The 22895-nt window shown below is 37.5% G+C and overlaps 1 protein-coding gene across 1 annotated transcript in view; it reads right to left on the bottom strand.

The window, feature by feature from the left end:
* The window catches only part of SLCO1B3 (solute carrier organic anion transporter family member 1B3), a 73431-nt gene that overhangs the window by 41036 nt on the left and 9500 nt on the right, over nt 1-22895 (bottom strand). The window contains exons 4-6 of the mRNA XM_073877894.1: nt 6485-6504; nt 4166-4186; nt 589-622 (exon numbers count right to left, since the gene is read on the bottom strand). Of these exons, the coding sequence (XP_073733995.1) occupies nt 589-622; nt 4166-4186; nt 6485-6504 (75 nt within the window). The remainder of the gene's footprint in view (nt 1-588; nt 623-4165; nt 4187-6484; nt 6505-22895) is intronic.

The raw sequence follows: 22895 nt of genomic DNA on the forward strand, positions 1-22895 counted from the left end.
CCAGGACAAACAAAAACTAAAGGAATTTGCAAACACGAAACCAGCCCTACAAGAAATATTGAAAGGGGTCCTCTAAGCAAAAAGAAAGCCTAAAAGCATCATAGATCAGAAAGGAACACAGACAATATACAGTTACAGTCTCCTTACAGGCAATACAATGGCACTAAATTCATACCTTTCAATAGTTACCCTGAATGTAAATGGGCTCAATGCCCCAATCAAAAGACACAGGCTCTCAGATTGGATTCAAAAACAAGACCCATCCATATGCTGTCTACAAGAGACTCATTTTAAACCCAAGACACTCCCAGATTGAAAGTGAGGGGGTGGAAAACCATTTACCATGCTAATGGACACCAAAAGAAAGCTGGGGTAGCAATCCTTATATCAGACAAATTAGATTTTAAAACAAAGACTGTAATAAGAGATGAAGAAGGACACTCTATCCTACTTAAAGGGTCTATCCAACAAGAAGATCTAACAATTGTAAATATCTATGCCCCTAACATAGAAGCAGCCAATTATATAAGGCAATTAATAACAAAAGCAAAGAAACACATTGACAACAATACAATAATAGTGGGGGACTTTAACACCCCCCTGACTGAAATGGACAGATCATCTAAGCAAAAGATCAACAAGGAAATAAAGACTTTAAATGAAACACTGGACCAAATGGACTTTACAGACATATTCAGAACATTCCATCCCAAAGCAACGGAAAATACATTCTTTTCTAGTGCCCATGGAACATTCTCCAGAATTGATCATATCCTAGCTCACAAATCAGGTCTCAACCAGTACCAAAAGATTGGGATTATTCCCTGCATATTTTCAGACCACAGTGCTCTGAAATTAGAACTCAATCACAAGAGGAAAGTCGGAAAGAACTCAAATACATGGAGGCTAAAGGAGCATCCTACTAAAGAGTGAATGGGTCAACTAGGAAATTAAAGAAGAATTAAAAAAATTCATGGAAACCAATGAAAATGAAAACACAACTGTTCAAAATCTTTGGAATACAGCAAAGGCAGTCCTGAGAGGAAAGTATATAGCAATACAAGCCTTTCTCAAGAAACAAGAAAAGTCTCAAATACACAACCTAAGCCTACACCTAAAAGAGCTAGAGAAAAAAAGCAAATAAAGCCTAAACTCAGCAGGAGAAGAGAAATAATAAAGATCAGAGCAGAAATCAATGAAATAGAAACCAAAAGAACAGTAGAAAAGATCAACGAAACTAGGAGCTGGTTCTTTGAAAGCATTAACAAGATTGATAAACCCCTGGCCAGACTTATCAAAAAGAAAAGAGAAATGACCCAAATCAACAAAATCATGAATGAAAGAGGAGAGATCCCAACCAACACCAAAGAAATACAAACAATTATAAGAACATATTATGAGCAACTCTATGCCAGCAAATTAGAAAACCTGGAAGAAATGGGTGCATTCCTAGAGATGTATCAACTACCAAAATTGAACCAGGAAGAAATAGAAAACCTTAGCAGACCTATAACCACTAAGGAAATTGAAACAGTCATCAAAAATCTCCCAACAAACAAAAGCCCAGGGCCGGATGGCTTCCCAGGGGAATTCTATCAGACATTTCAAGAAGAATTAATACCTATTCTCCTGAAACTGTTCCACAAAATAGAAATGGAAGGAAATCTTCCAAACTCATTTTATGAGGCCACCATTACCTTGATCCCAAAACCAGACAAAGACCCCATCCAAAAGGAGAATTACAGACCAATATCCTTGAAGAACATGGATGCAAAAATTCTCACCAAAATAGTAGCCAATAGGATCCAATAATACATTAAAAGGATTATTCACCATGACCAAGTGGGATTTATCCCTGGGCTGCAAGGCTGGTTCAACATCCACAAATCAATCAACGTGATACAATACATTAACAAAAGAAAGAACAAGAATCATATGATCCTCTCAATAGATGCAGAAAAAGCATTTGAGAAAGTACAGCATCCTTTCTTGATCAAAACTCTTCAGAGTATAGGGATAGAGGGTACATACCTCAATATCATAAAAGCCATCTATGAAAAACCTACAATGACTATCATTCTCAATGGGCAAAAGCTGAGAGCTTTTCCCCTAAGGTCAGGAACACGGCAGGGATGTCCACTATCACCACTGCTATTCAACATAGTATTAGAAGTCCTAGCCACAGCAATCAGACAACAAAAAGAAATCAAAGGCATCCAAATCGGCAAAGACGAAGTCAAACTCTCACTCTTTGCAGATGATATGATACTGTATGTGGAAAACCCAAAAGACTCCACCCCAAAACTGCTAGAACTCATACAGGAATTCACTAAAGTAGCAGGATATAAAATCAATGCACAGAAATCAGTGGCATTCCTATACACCAACAACAAGACAGAAGAGAGACAAATCAAGGAGTCGATCCCATTTACAATTGCACCCAAAACCATAAGATAGCTAGGAATAAATCTAACCAAAGAGGCAAAGGATCTGTACTCAGAAAACTATAAAATACTCTTAAAGAAATTGAAGAAGACACAAAGAAATGGAAAAACGTTCCATGCTCATGGATTGGAAGAACAAACATTGTGAAGATGTCAATGCTACCTAAAGCAATCTACACATTCAATGCGATCCCCATCAAAATACCATCCACCTTTTTCGAAGAAATGGAACAAATAATCCTAAAATTTGTATGGAACCAGAAGAGACCCCGAATAGCCAGAGGAATATTGAAAAAGAAAAGCAAAGCTGGCGGCATCACAATTCCAGACTTCCAGCTCTATTACAAAGCTGTCATCGTAGAGACAGTATGGTACTGGCACAAGAACAGACACATAGATCAATGGAACAGAATAGAGAGCCCAGAAATGGACCCTCAACTCTATGGTTAACTCATCTTTGACAAAGCAGGAAAGAATGTCCAATGGAAAAAAGATAGTCCCTTCAACAAATGGTGTTGGGAAAATTGGACAGCCACATGCAGAAGAATGAAAATGGACCATTTCCTTACACCACACACAAAAATAGACTCCACTGTTGAATCACAGATCTGTACCTCTGAAACAAATAATACAACATATGTTAAGAAAAAAGAAAAAGAAGATAGCAGGAGGGGAAGAATGAAGGGGAGTAAGTCGGAGGGGGAGATGAACCATGAGAGACAATGGACTCTGAAAAACAAACTGAGGGTTCTAGAGGGGAGGAGCATGGGGGGTTGGGTTAGCCTGGTGATGGATATTAAAGAGGGCACATTCTGCGTGGAGCACTAGGTGTTATGCACAAACAATGAATCATGGAACACTACATCAAAAACTAATGATGTATGGTGATTAACATAACAGTAAAAAAATTAAAAAAAATACTTTAGTGGTTATACATATTTTATTTTCAAATTCATTTTAACAAAATGTGTTGATTCGTCCTTCTTACAGCCCACATTTATACCCATAAGTAAATTCCTTTTACATCCAACATTAAAATATTATTCTGCTATGGACTAATGTTTGTGTCCCCACCAATTCATATGTTGAAACCCTAATCCCTAATGTGATGATATTTGGAGAGAGGTCCTTTGGGAATTAGGTCATAAAGATAGAGCCCTCATGCTAGGATTAGTGTCCTTAGAAGGGCTTACTTCTCTCTCTCTCTCTGCTTTGTGAGGACACAAGAAGATAGCCATCTGAAAATGAGGAAGAGTGTTCTCACCAGAACCCAACTATGCTGGTACCCAGATCTCAAGACTTCCAGCCCCCAGAACGATGAGAAATAAATTTTTGTTGTTTAAGCCACCTAGTCTGTGCTATTTTCTTTTTTTTTTTTTAAAGATTTTATTTATTTATTTGACAGAGAGAGAGAGACAGCAAGAGAGGGAACACAAGCAGGGGGAGTGGGAGAGGGAGAAGCAGGCTTCCCGCTGAGCAGGGAGCCCGATGCAGGGCTCGATCCCAGGACCCTGGGATCATGACCTGAGCCGAAGGCAGCCGCTTAATGACTGAGCCACCCAGGCGCCCCTGTGCTATTTTCTTATAGCAACCCAAGCTGATTCAGACAGGTCTTTCTCATTACCTCCTATACCACCAGTGGTAGCCACCATCAAGCATAGCCTGGAGCATCACATTAGCCTCTTATTAGATCTTTCTACTTCCGCTCTCATTCCCCTTACAGTCTCTTCTCAACACAGTAACTACAAAAATTCTTTCAAAGTAAAAATTAGATTATGCCACCACTCCCTATTTTCCCATTTCCCTCTTAGTAATATCTAGTCTTTCCAACAGCCTACAAGGCTCTAAATGATCTGCCCCCCAAGTTATCCCGTCCCTAAAAATATTCCATTTTACCCTTCTGATCTCATCTTCTGTTACTCTAGTTCTTGCTCATTCCTCTCCATCCACAAGAGCCTTTTTGTTTTACCTTGAGCATTCCAGGTTTATTATTTTGACACAAGTTCTTTGTACTTGCTTTTCTTCCTTCAGGGAAAGCTCTTCCCCATAGTTATACCCTTATCACTCACTCTCTCACATCCTTGAGGCTTTTGCTCAATGTAACCTTCAGAGTGAGGCTTTCCTTACCCATCCTATTTAAAATTATACCACTTTCCCCTCACAATGAATTTTATGTATGTATGTATGTATGTATGTATGTATGTATATATGTATGTATGTATGTAATATATGTTGCCTTCACTATAACTTTCATCAGGGTAGGATTTTTTTTCGTCTGTTTTGTTCACTGGTATATCTCTGGGGCATAGAACAGTGCCTGCCACAAAGATGTTAAAAAATGTATTGAGTTTTTGTCTAACTAGAACTTACTATGTGTCTTACATGAGGGTATGCTTGGAGAAGGGGATAAAAGGCCCAATACAGCCCTTCCATGGCTGGAAAAATGTGTGTACTTTCCTTCCTGCATATGGAAATTTTAATGAAGTTGAAAGGGCTTGAGAAAAGTTGTAAATGTTACAACTTATTAGAAATAACTAAGAATTCTTATGTAAGATATAGGAAGTCATCTAAGAATGAAACACCAAAGGTAGAAGGGTATCAAAGCCAGTTTTGCTAAGTTGGTAAAGGGAACAAAAAGACTCATAGGAAAAAAGATATTAAATTTGTCCAGAGAGATTAGACAAAATTATGAACATTTTCTTCAAGGACAGCCCATTCTGACATATTATAGTATCATTTACTATCTTTACATTATAGAACAGAAAGGAAAATTTTCCAGTTCTAATCATTTAAAAAAAATCATGTTATTGACACCAGAAATTAAGAAATGGAGATGGGATGGGGTGCTTGGTGGTTCAATTGGTTAAGCATCCTACTCTTGATCATGGCTCAGGTCATGATCTCAGGATTGTGAGATCGAGCCCCATGTCAGACTCCATGCTGGGCGTGGAGCCTGCTTAAGATTCTCTCTCTCTCTCTCCCTCTGCCCCTCCCTGAACTGTCCCTCTCTCTCTGAAAAAAAAAAAAAAAAAAGAAATGGAGATGGGAAGGATGTCAGCAAGATGATAAAATAGGAACCCTCAATCCTCCTTCCCCCATGGATACATAGACTTAACAACAAACTGAATATCTCTGTGAGAAATCCAGAAACCATTTAAAATATTTGTGCATCCTACACAGTGGGAAGCCAACCTCACAAATTCAGTAGGAAAATCTGTGACACTCTCAACTTTCTTGCCAGAGCCTTCCCCCAACAAAGCATCATTGATGCAATTGGGACAAAATCCCCAACTCCCATATTCTGTCTGGGGAGAGAAAGGAATAGAACTTATAACCAATGTTCTGACTTGTATGGAGGCAGCATGAGGGACCAGTTTGTATTCAAGTACTGACAAGAGTGGAGGGCCAGACTTGAGTGTCTCTAGAATAAAGACAGTAAACTATGAACCAGAATCTGTAGTACCAGGGATAGACACTAGGTGGAGCACCAGGATTGTAATTTACTAAACCAGGGAGGGTGCAGTTATTTTAGGCACCAGGCAGAAGTCCTTAGTAAACACCAGCAAACTTCTCCAATAGCGCAAGGAGGACACACATCCAGAAAAAAACTTGAGAGGTCTAGACAATCTCTAGCTTGGCTACATGGTTAAACTCATCCCTGTACAAAACCACAAAGTCTGAGAGAGTTGGCTGATTTTCAAATGCCAAAGTTCCCCAACAACAAAAAATAATAAGACATATAAAGAAACAGGAAACCATAACACATTTAAAGGAAGAAATTAAATCTCCAGAAATTGACTCTAAAGAAATGGAGATACATGAATTGCCAGAAAAATAATTCAAAATTACCATAAGGATATTCAATGAATTAAAACACAAAATAGATATACCTCTAAATGAAATCAGAAAAACAATACATAAATAAAGTGAGATTATTTATGAAGAAACAGAAACTTGGAAGAAGAACCAAACAGAAATTCCAGAACTGAAGAAAACAGGTAATGTTTTCTTCTTAACATTACCTGACTTGAAAACTTCACTAGAGGAGCTCAAAATTAAACTTGACCAGGCAGAAAAAGAATTAACAAACTCAGAGACTGAGGCAAGAGGGAAAAAAAAAATGAATGAATAAATATGAAGAATGTAAAGAACCCATGGGACACCACCATCAAGCAGAACAGTGTTTGCATTATGAGAATACCAGAAGAAGAAAGAGAAAGGGGCAGAAAAATTATTTAAAGACTATAGCTCCAAATTTTCCAAATCTAAGTAAAGAAATGTACATGCAAATTTGATAAATTCAAAGAAGCACATCTAGGGTAAATGTCATGAGACCGACACAAAGATACATCATAATCAAACTGTCAAAAGTCACAGACAAAAAGAAAATCTTGAAAGCAGTAGGAGAAAAGTGACTCATCACATACAAAGGAATTCCCATTAGATTATCATCAGATTTTTCAGCAAAAAAACTTGCAGACTAGAAAGGAATAGAATAAAATATTCAAAGTACTAAAAGAAAAAGGCTGCCAACAAACAATATTATATCTGTCAAAACTGTCCTTTAAGAATAAGGAAAAATCAAGACTTTCCCAGATAAGTCAAAGCTGAGGGAATTCATAACCACTAGATCTGTCATACAAGAAACACTGAAGGTTCTACAAGTTGAAGTGAAAGGATGAATAGCAACACAAAACCATACCAAAATATAATATTCCCTAGTAACGGAAATATAAAATACAATAATACAATTGTATTGTCTATAGAGTATACATAAAGGGAAATGAAAGGAGAATCAACATACATCACTACAAAAAAATTAAACACAAAGAGAAACATCAAGAGAGGAAAAGAGAACAAAAACTTTTAAGACAGAAAGAAAACAAGTGACAAAATGGCAATAGTTCTTTCCTATCCATAATACTTTAAATCTAACTTGATTGAGTACATTAATTAAAAGACATAGACTGTCTGAATTGATTTAAAAAATAGGATTCACCTACATGCTGTCTACAAGAAACTCATTTTAGATCTAGGCACCAAAAAGCGAAAAATGAAAGGGTATGTAATAAGCTGAATATTTCTGTCCCTTCAAAATTCATGTTGAAAACCTAATCATCAAAGAGATGGTATTAAGAAGTGGGGCTTTGGGAAGGTTATTATGTCAAGCAGACAGAGACCCCATGAATAGGATTAGCATCCTTATAAAAGAGACCCCAGAGGGCTCTCCTGCCCTTTTTCCATCATATGAAGACACAATGAGAAAACAGCCATCTATGAATCAGGAAACAAGACATCACCAGGAACCTAATCTGCCAGCACCTTGATCTTGAATTTCCCAACCTCCAAAACTATGAGAAATAAATATTTGTTATTTAAGCCACCCAGTCTACAGTATTTTTGTTATACCTGCTTAAACAGGTGACGAATATTTTATGCAAACAAGAACCTAGAGAGAACAGGGATGGCCATACTTTCATAGATAAAATAGTTTTTAAGACAAAAACTATCACAAGAGACAAAGAAGGACATTACATAAAGAAAAAAGGGTCAATTAATCAGGAAGATATAACAATTACAAACATATATATGTAACTAAAATTAGAAAACTCAAATATTTGAAGCAAACATTGACAGAACTATGAGTAGAAATAGAAACATATTAAAAATATGAGATTCAATACCCCACTTTTAATAATGGCTAGAACAACCAGATAGGAAATCAAAGGGGAAACAGAAGACTTGAACAACACTGTAAGGCAGTTAGACCCAATTGGACATAGACGTTTATAGAACACTCCATCTATCAGAATATACATTGTTCTCAAGTGCACATGAAACATTTTCCAAAACAGACCATATGTTATGTCACAAAACAGTCCTAACAAATTTAATAAAATTGAAATCATACAATGTATTCTCATTGACCACAGAAAAATCCACAGATATGTGGAAATTAACCAATACAACCAATAGATCAAAGAAGAAATCAAAAGAGAATTTAGAAACTATCTGGAGACAAATGAAAATGAAAACACAATGTACCAAAACATATGGGATGTCATAAAAGCACTACTAAAAGTGTATAGTGATAGATGATAACGTTGAAAAAATAGATCTCAAATCAACAACCTATCCTTATACCTCAAGGTCTAGACAAAGAAGAAAAAACTCAACCCAAAGTTACCAGAATTAAGTAAATAATAAGGATTTTAAAGTAGAGATAAATGAAAAAGGGAATAGAAAAACAATAGAAAAAAAATCTATGAAACTAAGAGTTAGATTTTGAAAGAATCAACAAAATTGACAAAAACTTAGATTAAGAAAAAGAGGAGACTCAAATAGCTAAAATTAGAAATGAAAGAGGAAACATTATAATGCCATGGAAATAAAATAAGGTATGAACAATTATATGCCAAAACACTGGGTAACCTAGAAGAAATGGATAAATTACTAGAAACATACAACTTACTAGGATTGGATAATGAAGAAATAAAAAATCTGGACAGACCTGTATCTAGTGAGGAGATTGAAACTGTAATTAGAAACTTCCCAACAGAGACAGTCTAGGACAGGATGGTTTCACTGGAGAATTCTACCAAACATTTAAAGAATTAATGCTAATCCTTCTCGAACAGTTCCAAAGAATTGGAGAGGAGGGGATACTCCCAAACTCATTAAATGAGGCCACAGGACCTGATATCAAAGCCAGACAAAGACATCACAAGGAAAAGAAACTACAGACTAGTATCCCTGATGAATACTGTTGTAAAGATGCTCAACAAAATACTAGCAAACAGTAATTAACAGTGCATTAAAAGGATTATACATCATAACCAAGTGGAATTTATAACTGGAATGCAAGTCCGATTGTTGAAAATCCGACTTATGAAAATCAATCAGTGTAACATATCACATTAACAAAATGAAGAATAAAACCACATAATCATCTCAATAGATGCAGAAAAGGTGTTTCACAAAATTCAACTGTCTTATGATAGAAGCACTTAACAAACTAAGAATAGAAGGAAACATTGAAAACTCTTCCTCTGAGATCAGGAACAAGGCAAGGATGCCCACTGTAGCTACTACTACTCAACAGAGTACTAGAAGTTCTAGCCAGAGTAATTAGACAAGAAAAAAAAATTAAAGGCATACAAACTGGAAAAGAAGTAAAATTGTATTTTTACCATATTATTTTATAATTTATATTATTATTATTTGTTCACAGATGACATGATCTTATTTGTAGAAATCTGTAAAGATTCCACACACAAAAAAGCTACTAGAACTACTAAACAAGTACAGCAAAGACACAGGATAAAAAATTAACACTCAAAAATCAGTTGTGTTTCTATACACTGAAAATAAGCAATCTGCAAAGGAAATTAAGAAAAGAATCCCATTTACTATAGCATTGAAGGAATAAAATATTTAAGAATAAACTAAGGAGGTGAAAGACTTATATGCTAAAAACTATAAAACATTGCTAAAGAAATCAAAGAAGATCAAATAAGTGGAAAGACATCTGTGCTAATAGATTGGAAGATGTAATATTGTTAAAATGTCCATGTTACTCAAAGTTAAAATGTTCATACTACTAAGTGGGGGTATGCTGATGATCTGGGGAGGCATGTTAAACAAGGAAAGGTGCATGTTTTCACTTATTGAGTGAGTGGGATACCCAATTAACCTCCTCTCAGTTCTCCCTGGGACCTCTCTTCATCCCGTTATCAGTATCTTTGCCTTTGATGGACCCTTGGAGCCACTTCCATGGTTTTCAGTTTTCTTCTCTTGCACTTGTCTTGGACTAGGATTTCTTTCTAGTTTTTACTATTTACCTTTCAGAAAACCCTCATGGTTTCGGATTTACAGACTATATCACTTCTTGTTTTCTAGCAGAGGAATGAGTTGCTTTTAATACCTTTTAGATTATTCATTAGAATTAGAGGGAGGAAGAGGTGGCTTCTGCCTTATGCCCAGTCTGCTGTGAAGAACTAGAAGGCTTCAAGTTTTGGCTCTCTTCTAATGAATAAATAGAAAAAAAATGTTATCAGGCTCTCCATCAAACTCAGATGCCTAACACGTAATGAGCAAAGGCTCAATAAGTGTTTTTGGGTTGTTGGATAAATTATTATTCCCCCAATTCAGATTATAAATCTGGTACAGAGTCAACAGGTAGTGAAACCTCTCATCTCTTAGTTTCCTCAGTTTTTCAATGGAGATAATTATAGTAAAGTTGTTATGAGGATTAATTTAAATAATATACATAAAATTCTTGACACAGGGCTAGCCACACAGTAAGCACTGATAAATGTATTTTTATTACCATTATGAGCTACCATCATCCAGTTTTTAGCTTTAGGTTCATTCAGATCAAAACAGGGCTTATGGTCATTTAGCTAAGCACACTTTTATGCCATATACTATTACAGGTGTTGCAGAATCAGTAATGAGCATATTGACAATATGATTTATTGATTATTGAAGAAATAGAAAAGTGAACTCATCTAAATGCTGACCATCAAAGCACTCATTTGTGAAATCAAAGAGGAGAAAATTTCAGAAAGTAATAGAATATCTCATTAAAGCAGATATAAATATTATCAAATATAAACCTTGTCCTGTATGAGAGGAAATTCCTAGAAGTTCAGAGAAAGCTTTTTCACTGTTCGTATCTTCAATCTTAAAAGGAAAATTAGCTCAATATAAGAGAGACTCAAAAAAGTAAAAATCTCACAGTATAATTCTAAACGGCTTTTTCAAAAAAGGAAAAAGTTCACTGAACCCTACCTCTGAAACTAATAGTACACTATATGTTAATTAATTGCATTTAAATAAAATAAAATTTTAAAAACAAAAATTAAATTAAAATTGAAAAAAGAAAAAGGTAATAGATGTAAACACATAGCCATAATAGAATCTCTCCAATGAACTGGGATTTTAGAAGGATATGAAATGAGTTAATATAGATAGATTTATAAATGTGCTTTCTTTTAATCTAACTATAACCCTATGAGATGGGCAATTTTAACCCTGTTCCTCATGCAGGACTGAAGTACAGAGAAAGAATGATATGATGATTTTCTCAGAACCTAAAAAATCAAAAGGAATAAGAAAGCTGAAATCTTTAGTGAAAAACATTAAAAGGCCTATGCCATGAAGTAGAGAACTTAAGACTGAAAGATTTTGAAACAGAGATAAAAATATTCACAATTATCAAATGGATATTAAAGGATCACAGGTAGAAGGAGATAACCCATTCAGGTAAGATATAAAGTCTATATTTACCTGCAATCATGGCAAGTAAGTCCATTATACTTTTTGGCAAGAGTTCTGGAATTGAAGTCAGAAGACAGTTCCAAGTTTCCATTTTGCCAGAGGTACAGCCATGATTAACTCAGTTAACTCATTTGAACCTCAATTCGTTTATTCAGCAAACCATTTATTGAGCAACTCCAATATGGCAAATACTCTGCTACATATTGGAGTTGAGACAAGTGCAGAGTAAGAAGGGCAGTAAAAGCTGGACATAATAAGTGTCCTAAAAGAACTAATAATTTCCTGGGGCAAAAACAATAAATAACACCAGCATAATATAATGAATACTATAAATGTGTAATGTCATGAGTACATAGGAAAGATGATTAATTCTGTTTATACTGGTTAAAGTTTTTGTAGGTGTGGTGACATTTGAACTAAGTCTTTAAAAGATAATAGAAACGTAGAATTTGAAGAAGAAATAAACATTTAAAACAAAATAGGAAACACATGAAAAGCCCAAGTAGTGAAAGAACACAGATAATTTGAAAAACAGAAAGATTATCTGTGTGGGTGGAACATAAGGATAGAAATATTCCAAACATTGGGAGATGAAATTGTGTTTTTAAACGTAACATAAGGGAATTAAATTTTAGAGGGCCGATTCCAGTATCTGTGTAAAAGATGGACTTAATAACAAAGAAATTTGTTAGAAAGCTGATTTCAGGGGGAAAAAATGCTAATGGCTGGAAAGAAGGAAACAAAAGATCACAGACACACTTTGGAGACGTTTAAGAGGAGAATCAACAAGATGTGGGAATAAGGGAAAATGAGTTTTCTGAGTTTATTTTCTAAGTTTCTAGTTTGGGTAAGTGTATGTAGTAATATTGTTATTTGAGATGAGAAAAAGAGAAGTCTTGGGGTTAAAAACAACAAAATCATCTTTTCAAAAGTCAGGTTTGAGATTCCTAAAAATAAACATGCATCAAGGAGACACAAGTGGCAGGCTTGGTGCTCAGGGGAGAGTTTTGTCTGGAGGCAATTGGGAAGAGCTGTATAATTAATCCATTTTCAAGTTTATTCCATTAAATAATCTCCTGCCCCACTGCACCCTCACTTTTCCATAACTCTCTCTTTCCATAACTCAAAAACAAGTGAGTTGTTTACATTTGCACAAATCAAATCCTATCTTTTGGATCACTCCTCTCAAGTATCCTGAGCGGCTTATGTTATTCTCGTTTTTCAATTTTTTTTTCCTACTTCACTTCTGTGGGATCTTTTTTTAAAAATTTTTTATTGTAATGTTAATCACCATACATTGCATCATTAATCTTTGAGGTAGTGTTCCATGATTCATTGTTTGTGCATAACACCCAGTGCTCCCTGCAGAACGTGCCCTCTTTAATACCCATCACCAGGCTAACCCATTCCCCCACCCCCTCCCCTCTAGAACCCTCAGTTTGTTTCTCAGAGTCCATCGTCTCTCATGGTTCGTCTCCCCCTCCGATTGCCCCCCCTTCATTCTTCCCCTCCTGGTATCTTTTCTTTTTTCTTAACATATACTGCATTATTTGTTTCAGAGATACAGATCTGTGATTCAACAGTCTTGCACAATTCACAGCACTTGCCATAGCACATACCCTCCCCAATGTCTATCACCCAGCCACCCCATCCCTCCCCCCCCCCCCCCCCTCCAGCAACCCTCAGTTTGTTTCCTGAGATTAAGAATTCCTCATATCAGTGAGGTCATATGATACATGTCTTTCTCTGATTGACTTATTTCACTCAGCATAACACCCTCCAGTTCCAACCACGTCGTTGCAAATGGCAAGATCTCATTTCTTTTGATGGCTGAATATTCCATTGTATATATATACTACTTCTTCTTTATCCATTCATCTGTCGATGGACATCTTGGCTCTTTCCACAGTTTGGCTATTGTGGACATTGCTGCTATAAACATCGGGGTGCACGTACTCCTTCAGATCCCTACATTTGTATCTTTGGGGTAAATACCAAGTAGTGCAATTGCTGGATCATATGGTAGCTCTATTTTCAACTTTTTGAGGAACTTCCATAGTGTTTTGCAGAGTGGCTGCCCCAGCTTGCATTCCCACCAACAGTGTAGGAGGGTTCCCCTTTCTCTGCATCCCCGCCAACATCCATCGTTTCCTGACTTGTTAATTTTAGCCATTCTGACGGGTGTGAGGTGGTATCGCATTGAGGTTTTGATTTGGATTTCCCTGATGCCAAGCAATGTTGAGCACTTTTTCATGTGTCTGTTGGCCATTTGGATGTCTTCTTTGGAAAAATGTCTGTTCATAAACTCTGCCCATTTCTTGATTGGATTATTTCTTCTTTGGGTGTTGAGTTTGATAAGTTCTTTATAGATTTTGAATACCAGCCCTTTATCTGATATGTCATTTGCAAATATCTTCTCCCATTCTGTCGGTTGTCTTTTGGTTTTGTGGACTGTTTCTTTTGCTGTGCAAAAGCTTTTTATCTTGATGAAATCCCAATAGTTCATTTTTGTCCCTGCTTCCCCTGCCTTTGGCGATGTTTCTGGGAAGAAGTTGCTGCGGCTGAGTCGAAGAGGTTGCTGCCTGTGTTCTCCTTTAGGATTCTGATGGACTCCTGTCTCACATTTAGGTCTTTCAGCCATTTTGAGTCTATTTTTGTGTGTGGTGTAAGGAAATGGCCAGTTTCATTCTGCATGTGGCTGTCCAATTTTCCCAACACCATTTGTTGAAGAGACTGTCTTCTTTCCATTGGACATTCTTTCCTGCTTTGTAGAAGATTAATTGACCATAGAGTTGGGGGTCCATTTCTGGGCTCTCTATTGTGTTCCATTGATCTATGTGTCTGTTTTTGTGCCAGTAACATACTGTCTTCATGATGACAGCTTTGTAATAGGGCTGGAAATCCGGAATTGTGATGCTGCCAGCTTTGCTTTTCTTTTTCAAAATTCTTCTGGCTATTCGGGGTCTTTTCTGGTTCCATACAAACTTTAGGAGTATTTGTTCTATTTCTTTGAAAAAAGTGGATGGTATTTTGATGGGGATTGCATTGAATGTGTAGATTGCACGAGGTAGCATTGATATCCTCACAATATTTGTTCTTCCAATCCATGAGCATGGAACGTTTTTCCATTTCTTTGTGTCTTCCTCAATTTCTTTCATGAGTATTTTATAGTTTTCTGAGTACAGATCCTTTGCCTCTTTGGTTCAATTTATTCCTAGGTATCTTATGGTTTTGAGTGCAATTGTAAATGGGATCGACTCCTTAATATCTCTTTCTTCTGTCTTGTTGTTGGTGTATAGGAATGCCACTGATTTCTGTGCACTGATTTTATACCCTGCCACTTGACTGATTTTCTGTATGAGTTCTAGCAGTTTTGGGGTGGAGTCTTTTGGGTTTTCCAACTAAAGTATCATATCATCTGCAAAGAGTGAGTGTTTGACTTCCTCTTTGCCGATTTGGATGCCTTTGATTTCTTTTTGTTGTCTGATTACTGTGGCTAGGACTTCTAATACTATGTTGAATAGCAGTGGTGAGAGTGGACATCCCTGTCGTGTTCCTGACCTTAGGGGAAAGCTCTCAGTTTTTCCCCATTGAGAATGATATTCACTGTAGGTTTTTCAAAATGGCTTTTATGATATTGAGGTATGTACCCTCTATCCCTATACTCTGAAGAGTTTTGATCAAGAAAGGATGCTGTACTTTCTCAAATGCTTTTTCTGCATCTATTGAGAGGATCATATGATTCTTGTTCTTTCTTTTGTTAATTTATTGTATCACGTTGATTGATTTGCGGATGTTGAACCCAGGGATAAATCCCACTTGGTCGTGGTGAATAATCCTTTTAATGTACTGTTGGATCCTATTGGCTACTATTTTGGTGAGAATTTTTGCATCCATGTTCTTCAAGGATATTGGTCTGTAATTCTCCTTTTGGATGGGGTCTTTGTCTGGTTTGGGGATCAAGGTAATGGTGGCCTCATAAAATGAGTTTGGAAGATTTCCTTCCATTTCTATTTTTTGGAACAGTTTCAGGAGAATAGGTATTAATTCTTCTTTAAATGTTTGGTAGAATTCCCCTGGGAAGCCATCCGGCCCTGGGCTTTTGTTTGTTGGGAGATTTTTGATGACTGCTTCAATTGCCTTAGTGGTTATAGGTCTGCTCAGGTTTTCTATTTCTTCCTGGTTCAATTTTGGTAGTTGATACATCTCTAGGAATGCACCCATTTCTTCCAGGCTATCTAATTTGCTGGCATAGAGTTGCTCATAATATGTTCTTATAATTGTTTGTATTTCTTTGGTGTTGGTTGGGATCTCTCCTCTTTCATTCATGATTTTGTTGATTTGGGTCATTTCTCTTTTCTTTTTGATCAGTCTGGCCAGGGGTTTGTCAATCTTGTTAACTCTTTCAAAGAACCAGCTCCTAGTTTCGTTGATTTGTTCTACTGTTCTTTTGGTTTCTATTTCACTGATTTCTGCTCTGATCTTTATTATTTCCCTTCTTCTGCTGGGTTTAGGCTTGATTTGCTGTTTTTTCTCTAGCCCCTTCAGGTGTAGGCTTAGGTTGTGTATTTGAGACCTTTCTTGTTTCTTGAGAAAGGCTTGTATTGCTACATACTTTCCTCTTAGGACTGCCTTTGCTGTATCCCAAAGATTTTGAATAGTTGTGTTTTCATTTTCATTGGTTTCCATGAATTTTTTTAATTCTTCTTTAATTTCCTGGTTGACCCATTCATTCTTTAGTAGGATGCTCTTTAACCTCCATGTATTTGAGTTCTTTCCGACTTTCCTCTTGTGATTGAGTTCTAGTTTCAGAGCACTGTGGTCTGAAAATATGCAGGGAATAATCCCAATCTTTTGGTACTGGTTGAGACCTGATTTGTGAGCTAGGATGTGATCAATTCTGGAGAATGTTTCATGGGCACTAGAGAAGAATGTATTTTCCGCTGCTTTGGGATGGAATGTTCTGAATATGTCTGTAAAGTCCATTTGGTCCAGTGTGTCATTTAAAGTCTTTATTTCCTTGTTGATCTTTTGCTTAGATGATCTGTCCATTTCGGTCAGGGGGGTGTTAAAGTCCCCCACTATTATTGTATTGTTGTCAATATGTTTCTTTGCTTTTGTTCTTGATTGGCTTATATAATTGGCTGCTCCCATGTTAGAGGCAAAGATATTTACAATTGTTAGATCTTCTTGTTGGATAGACCCTTTAAGTAGGATAGAGTGTCCGTCCTCATCTCTTTTTACACTCTTTGGTTTAAAATCTAATTTGTCTGATATAAGGATTGCCACCCCAGCTTTCGTTTGGTGTCCATTAGCATGGTAAATGGTTTTCCACCCCCTCACTTTCAGTTTGGGAGTGCCTTTGGGTCTAAAATGAGTCTCTTGTAGATAGCATATTGATGGGTCTCCTGTTTTTGAATCCAATATGAGAGCCTGTGTCTTTTGATTGGGGCATTGAGCCCATTTACATTCAGGGTAACTCTGGAAAGATATGAATTTAGTGCCACTGTATAGCCTGTAAGGTGACTTTCTGTATATTGTCTGTGTTCCTTTCTGGTCTATGCTGCTTTTAGGCTCTCTCTTTGCTTAGAGGACCCCTTTCAATATTTCTTGTAGGGCTGGTTTCGTGTTTGCAAATTCCTTTAGTTTTTGTTTGTCCTGGGAGCTTTTTATCTCTCCTTCTATTTTCAGTGACAGCCTAGCTGGATATAGTATTCTTGGCTGCATATTTTTCTCATTTAGTGCTCTGAATATATCATGCCAGTCCTTTCTGGCCTGCCAGGTCTCTGTGGATAGGTCTGCTGCCAATCCAATGTTTCTACCATTGTAGGTTACATATCTCTTCTCCTGAACTGCTTTCAAGATTTTCTCTTTGTCTCTGAGACTCGTAAGTTTTACTATTAGATGTCGGGGTGTTGACCTATTTTTATGATTTTGAGAGGGGTTCTCCATGCCTCCTGGATTATGATGCCTGTTTCCTTCCCCACATTAGGGAAGTTCTCTGTTATAATTTGCTCCTATATACCTTCTGCCCCTCTCTCTCTTTCTTCTTCTTCTGGGATCCCAAGTATTCTAATGTTGTTTCGTCTTATGGTATCGCTTATCTCTCGAATTCTGCCCTCGTGATCCAGTAGTTGTTTATCTCTCTTTTTCTCAGCTTCTTTATTTTCCATCATTTGGTCTTCTATATCACTGATTCTCTCTTCTGCCTCATTTATCCTAGCAGTTAGTGCCCCCATTTTTTATTGTACCTCATTAATAGCCTTTTTGATTTCGACTTGGTTAGATTTTAGTTCTTTTATTTCTCCCGAAAGGGTTTCTCTAATAAGTTCCATGCTTTTCTCAAGCCCAGCTGATATCTTTAAAATCATGATTCTGAACTGTAGGTTCCACATCGTACTAATGTCCGTATTGCATAGGTCGTTGGCAGACGGTACTACCTCTTGTTCTTTTTGTTGAGGTGATTTTTCCGTCATGTCATTTTGTCCAGAGGAGAATAGATGAATGAGAGAACAAAATGCTAACAGGGTAAGAACGTCCCCAGAAAATATACTGTAAACAAATCATAAAAGACCTGAAACCAGGGGAAATGAAAGGGAACGAAAGAAAAAGTAAAGGGAGAGAGAAAAAAAAAAGATAAAAACAAACAAAAACAGAACAAAAAAAACCAGAATATGATCAAATATGATCAGGCTGTGCATAGATCAGTGCCACACACTAGATTTTGGGTGTATTTTGGTCTGTTAGAAGAAAGTGCCTCCCAAAATTTTAAAGAAAGACATATATGTACAAAATAAGGGTTGATATGATGAAGGGATGGAATATGACTGTAAAGATGAAAATTATAAAAAATTTTATAAAAGGAATTGATAAGAGGTTTGAAAAAAGAAAGAAGAGGATTAAAAAAAAGAAGAAAGAAAGAAAAAAAGGGGAGAGAATGTGATCAGGCAGAAGACTAGAACAAAGCCATACACTAGAGATTTAGGGTATATTTTGATCTGTTAGAAGAAACTGTATCTCAAAATTTTAAAGAGAGATGTAGAACAACATATATATATATATATATATATATATGTATATGCCAAAAATAAGGGTAACTACTATGAAGGGATAGAATATGACTCTAAAAATGAAAAATAAAAACGTTTTTTTAAAAAAGGGATTGATAGGATGTTGGTTGAAAAAAGGAAAAAGAAAAATAAAAACAAAGACAGTTAAAAAAATTAACTTTGAAAGACAAAAGAATCATGGTAAAAAAGCCATGAGTTCTATGTGCAGTATTCCCCTAGCACTGGAGTTCTGCCGTTCTCATTGATCAGTAAACTTGGTCTTGGCTGTCTGTTCTTGCTGATCTTCTGGGGGAGGGGCCTGTTGCCATGGTTCCCAAATGTCTTTGTCGGAAGGGGAATTGCCCCGCCCTTGTCAGGTCCAGGCTAAGTAATCTGCTCGGGTTTGCTCTCTGGAGCTTTTGTTCTCTGTAAGCTTTCCCTACAGCTTTGGAGGACGAGAGTGAAAATGGTGGCCTCTCAATCTCTGCCCAGAGGAGCTGAGAACTCGGGGTCCCACTCCTCAGTGCGCCCCCAGAAAAAAGCTGTCAGTCACTCCCGTCTCCCCGGTCTCTGGCCGCACTCCGTGGTCACCCGGCCTGTGACCGAGCATTTCTATCTCTGGGACCCGACCCAGAGATGTGTGTGGAGTCTCCAAACCCATTAGATCCCTGCAGTGTGCTCCCACGCTGCTCCTCCTGGGAGAGGAAGGGGAGTCTCCCCGGATTTGCCACTTTTTGGGTCCCTGCTGGAGGAGCAGTGGTCCGACTGGGCCGCAGATCACAGTTTATGGCAACCCCGAGCTGAGAGTCCGCGCCTGGGCTCTGTCTCTGCAGCCGGCTCCCCCGCTCTGATACCTGGGGGCTCTGCCGCACTCAGGCACCCCCAGTCTTTCTGTGACCCCGAGGGTCCCGAGACCACACTGTCCCGTGAGGGTTCCACCCCCCGCTTAGCCACCGGAGCGACGTCCCTCAGCGGAGCCGACTTCTAAAAGGCCCGATTTTGTGCTCCGCGGCTCTATCACTTGCCAGAAGCGGCCAACGGTGACCCCCTCCCCCGCCATCTATCCTCCCGAATATCGCCTCGGATTCACTTCTCCGCACGTCCTACCTTCCAGAAAGTGGTTGCTTTTCTGTTCAGAGAGTTGTTGCTATTCTTCTCTTCCACCTCCTGTTGAGTTCATAGGTGTTCAGAATGGTTTGATCCCTATTCAGCTGAATTCCCGAGACCAGACGAAATCTAGGTCTCCTACTCCTCTGCCATCTTGCTCTGCACCCCCTCTCGTTTTTCAATTTTTTTTTTCAGGGTTTTGTTTCAGACTCTCTTTTTTTACTCCACATACCCTTTACACATAGCAGTTGTCATTGTTTTTATTACCAGCTAGATGCTGATGATTACCAAACTTATATCTTGAGCCATGATTGCTTTTGCTGAGTTTTACATTGCTTTTCCAAAATGACCACATTAGAACTGCAATGAGGCTTTGATGGCTACGTCCAGATCTCTCTCTTCTTCCTCCCTTTTCACCTCTTCTTCCTGTGTCACTACCTTCTTCCTGCTGCTCAAGCTAGAAGCTGCACTCTTCTGGGTTACATCCAATCAATTCCCCAAAGTTAAAAATTTAACCTTATAAATTTCTCTCTTTTGAACATGCCTCACTTTATATTTCTACTTAAATGACCATCGTTTCACTCAGATTACCTCCTTTTCTAACCGGCATCTCTCTTTCCTCATTGTTACCCTTTCACACTGCAGCCAGGGTGATCTTTAAATATGTATAACCATTTCCACTTCCAAAAGAGCTCAGTAAGTTCCCACGAAACTGATCCACCAGCAAATAACAATTATAAAGTCTACGGGGAAACAAAAAAACCACCTGGAGGAAGACATGGGAGGACAAACAAAGCAGTCAGACTCTGGAGAGGCGTTGATACTTAGAAGAAGAAAATGTGTAAGATGAGTTTCCCATTCTTATGGCTTTGAGGTGAGGCCACAGCACCTCCAAAGGTAAAACTCTTAGGACGACTGGGTGGCTTGTCCATTGAGTGAACTACTCTTGACTTCTACTCAGGTCATGATCTCAGGGTCGTGAGATCGAGCCTGCTTAGGATTTTCTCTCTCTCTCCCTCTCCCTCTACCCCCTGCCTTTGTGCATATGTGCTTTCTCTCTCGGGAGCCGGGCGGGAGGCGGGGGTGGTAAGCAAAAACAAAAACCCTGTGGTCCTTTTAGCCTGAAAAAATGAAAAAGAGAGTTTAGGTTAACCACAGCCACCTAAAAGTTGGGGGGAGAATCCTATAAAGGAGAGATCCAGAGAAGGAAGGTGCGGAGGGGGCAGCTGGGATGATAAGAAGTCAGGCAAAATTATAAAATAGGATGAGTATACACTAATTAAATATTTGCTGGAATTTAATCCTTCACTGTTTCCATTTTTATTCTTAGAGCTCTTATTTTTTAACAAACTTATTTTCCATGTTAATATGATGATATGAGGCACTGTTTTAGCTTGTTTTACTGAAATGCAAAATTATCATGGTTGAATACTACAAATTATTTTTATTTTTAAAGATTTTATTTATTTGAAAGAGAGAGACACAGCGAGAGAGAGAACACAAGCAGGGGGAGTGGGAGAGGGAGAAGCAGGCTTCCCGAGGAGCAGGGAGCCCGAGGCGGGGCTCGATCCCAGGACCCCGGGATCTGACCTGAGCAGAAGGCAGACGCTTAAAGACCCAGGTGCCCTGAATATTACAAATTATTATTTGATCGTTTTTTGTTTCAGTTTTCTCTTGAAAACTACACCTGTTTTTCCTGCCTTTCAGAAGCAAGGTATAGGGTTTTTAAATTAATCTTAATTCAATAATATTTGTAATGTAAAATTATTATGCTACTTGCTTTACTGAAATAAATTTATTTTTTCTCGTCTTCAAATAGTTCTGTTGCCTTGAAGAATTTCTAGTTAGAATGCCTTGTGAATGAAGAAAGTAACTGCAGATGTGGTAGAAATAGGAAGAGAACTGGAATTAGAAGTGGAGTCTGAAGATGTGGCTGAATTGCTGCAATCTCCTGAAAAAACTTTAATGGAAGAGGAGTTGCTTCTTATGGATAAACAAATAAAGTGGTTTCTTGTGAGGCAGTCTACTCCTGGTGAAGATGCTATGAAGATTGTTAAAATGACAATAAAGTATTTAGAATATTATATGAACTTAGCTTAAAGCAGCAACAGGGGTTGAGAGGATTGACTCCAGTTTTGAAAGAAATTTTACTGTGGGTGAAATGCTATCAGATAGCTTGTGAAAGGAAGAGTTGATCAGTGTGGCAAACTTCACTGTTGTCTTATTTTAAGAAACTGCCACAGCTGCCCCAACCTTCAGCAACTACCACCCTGAGCAGTCAGCAGCCATGAACTTTGAGGTAAGACCCTCCACCAGCAAAAAGATTATGAATTTCTGAAAGCTCATATGATGGTTAGCATTTTTTAGCAATATTTTTTAAAATTAAGGTGTGTACATTGTTTTAGGGATAATGCTTTTGCACACTTAATAAACTATATCATAGTGTAAACGTAACTTTTGTATGCACTGAGAAACCAAAAAAAAAAAAATCATTTGACTCCCTTTACTGCAATATTTGCTTTATTATGGTGGTGGTCTGAAACTAAACAAAGTATCTCTGAGGTATACTTGTACAAGACTAACAGAAAACAACACTGTAGCAATAGTAAATCTTCCCTATCAATAATAACTTTAAATGTAAATAGATTAAACTCCCCCATCAAAAGACATAAAGTGGTTGAATGGATAAAAAAAGAAAAATAAGACTCAACTATGCCCTGTCTACAAGAAACTCACTTTAGATTTAAGGACACATAGAGGCTGAAAGTGAAGTGATGGAAAAAGATATTTGATGCAATTGGTAACCAAAGGAGAACAGGAATGGTTGCGCTGATATCAGACAGAATAGAACTTAAGTAAAAACGTCACAACAAAAAAGGACATTATATAATGATAAAAGTGTCAATTGACCAGGAAGATAGAACAATTATATCTGTGTGTGTATCCAACATCAGAGTGCCTAAATATATAAAGTTAACATTGACAAAACAAAACAGAAAATACATATGGCAAT

The sequence above is a fragment of the Callorhinus ursinus genome, unplaced genomic scaffold (genome assembly GCF_003265705.2).
Source record: "Callorhinus ursinus isolate GAN/ISIS: 27379988/994484 unplaced genomic scaffold, GSC_fseal_2.0 scaffold27, whole genome shotgun sequence".
NCBI lineage: Eukaryota > Metazoa > Chordata > Mammalia > Carnivora > Otariidae > Callorhinus > Callorhinus ursinus.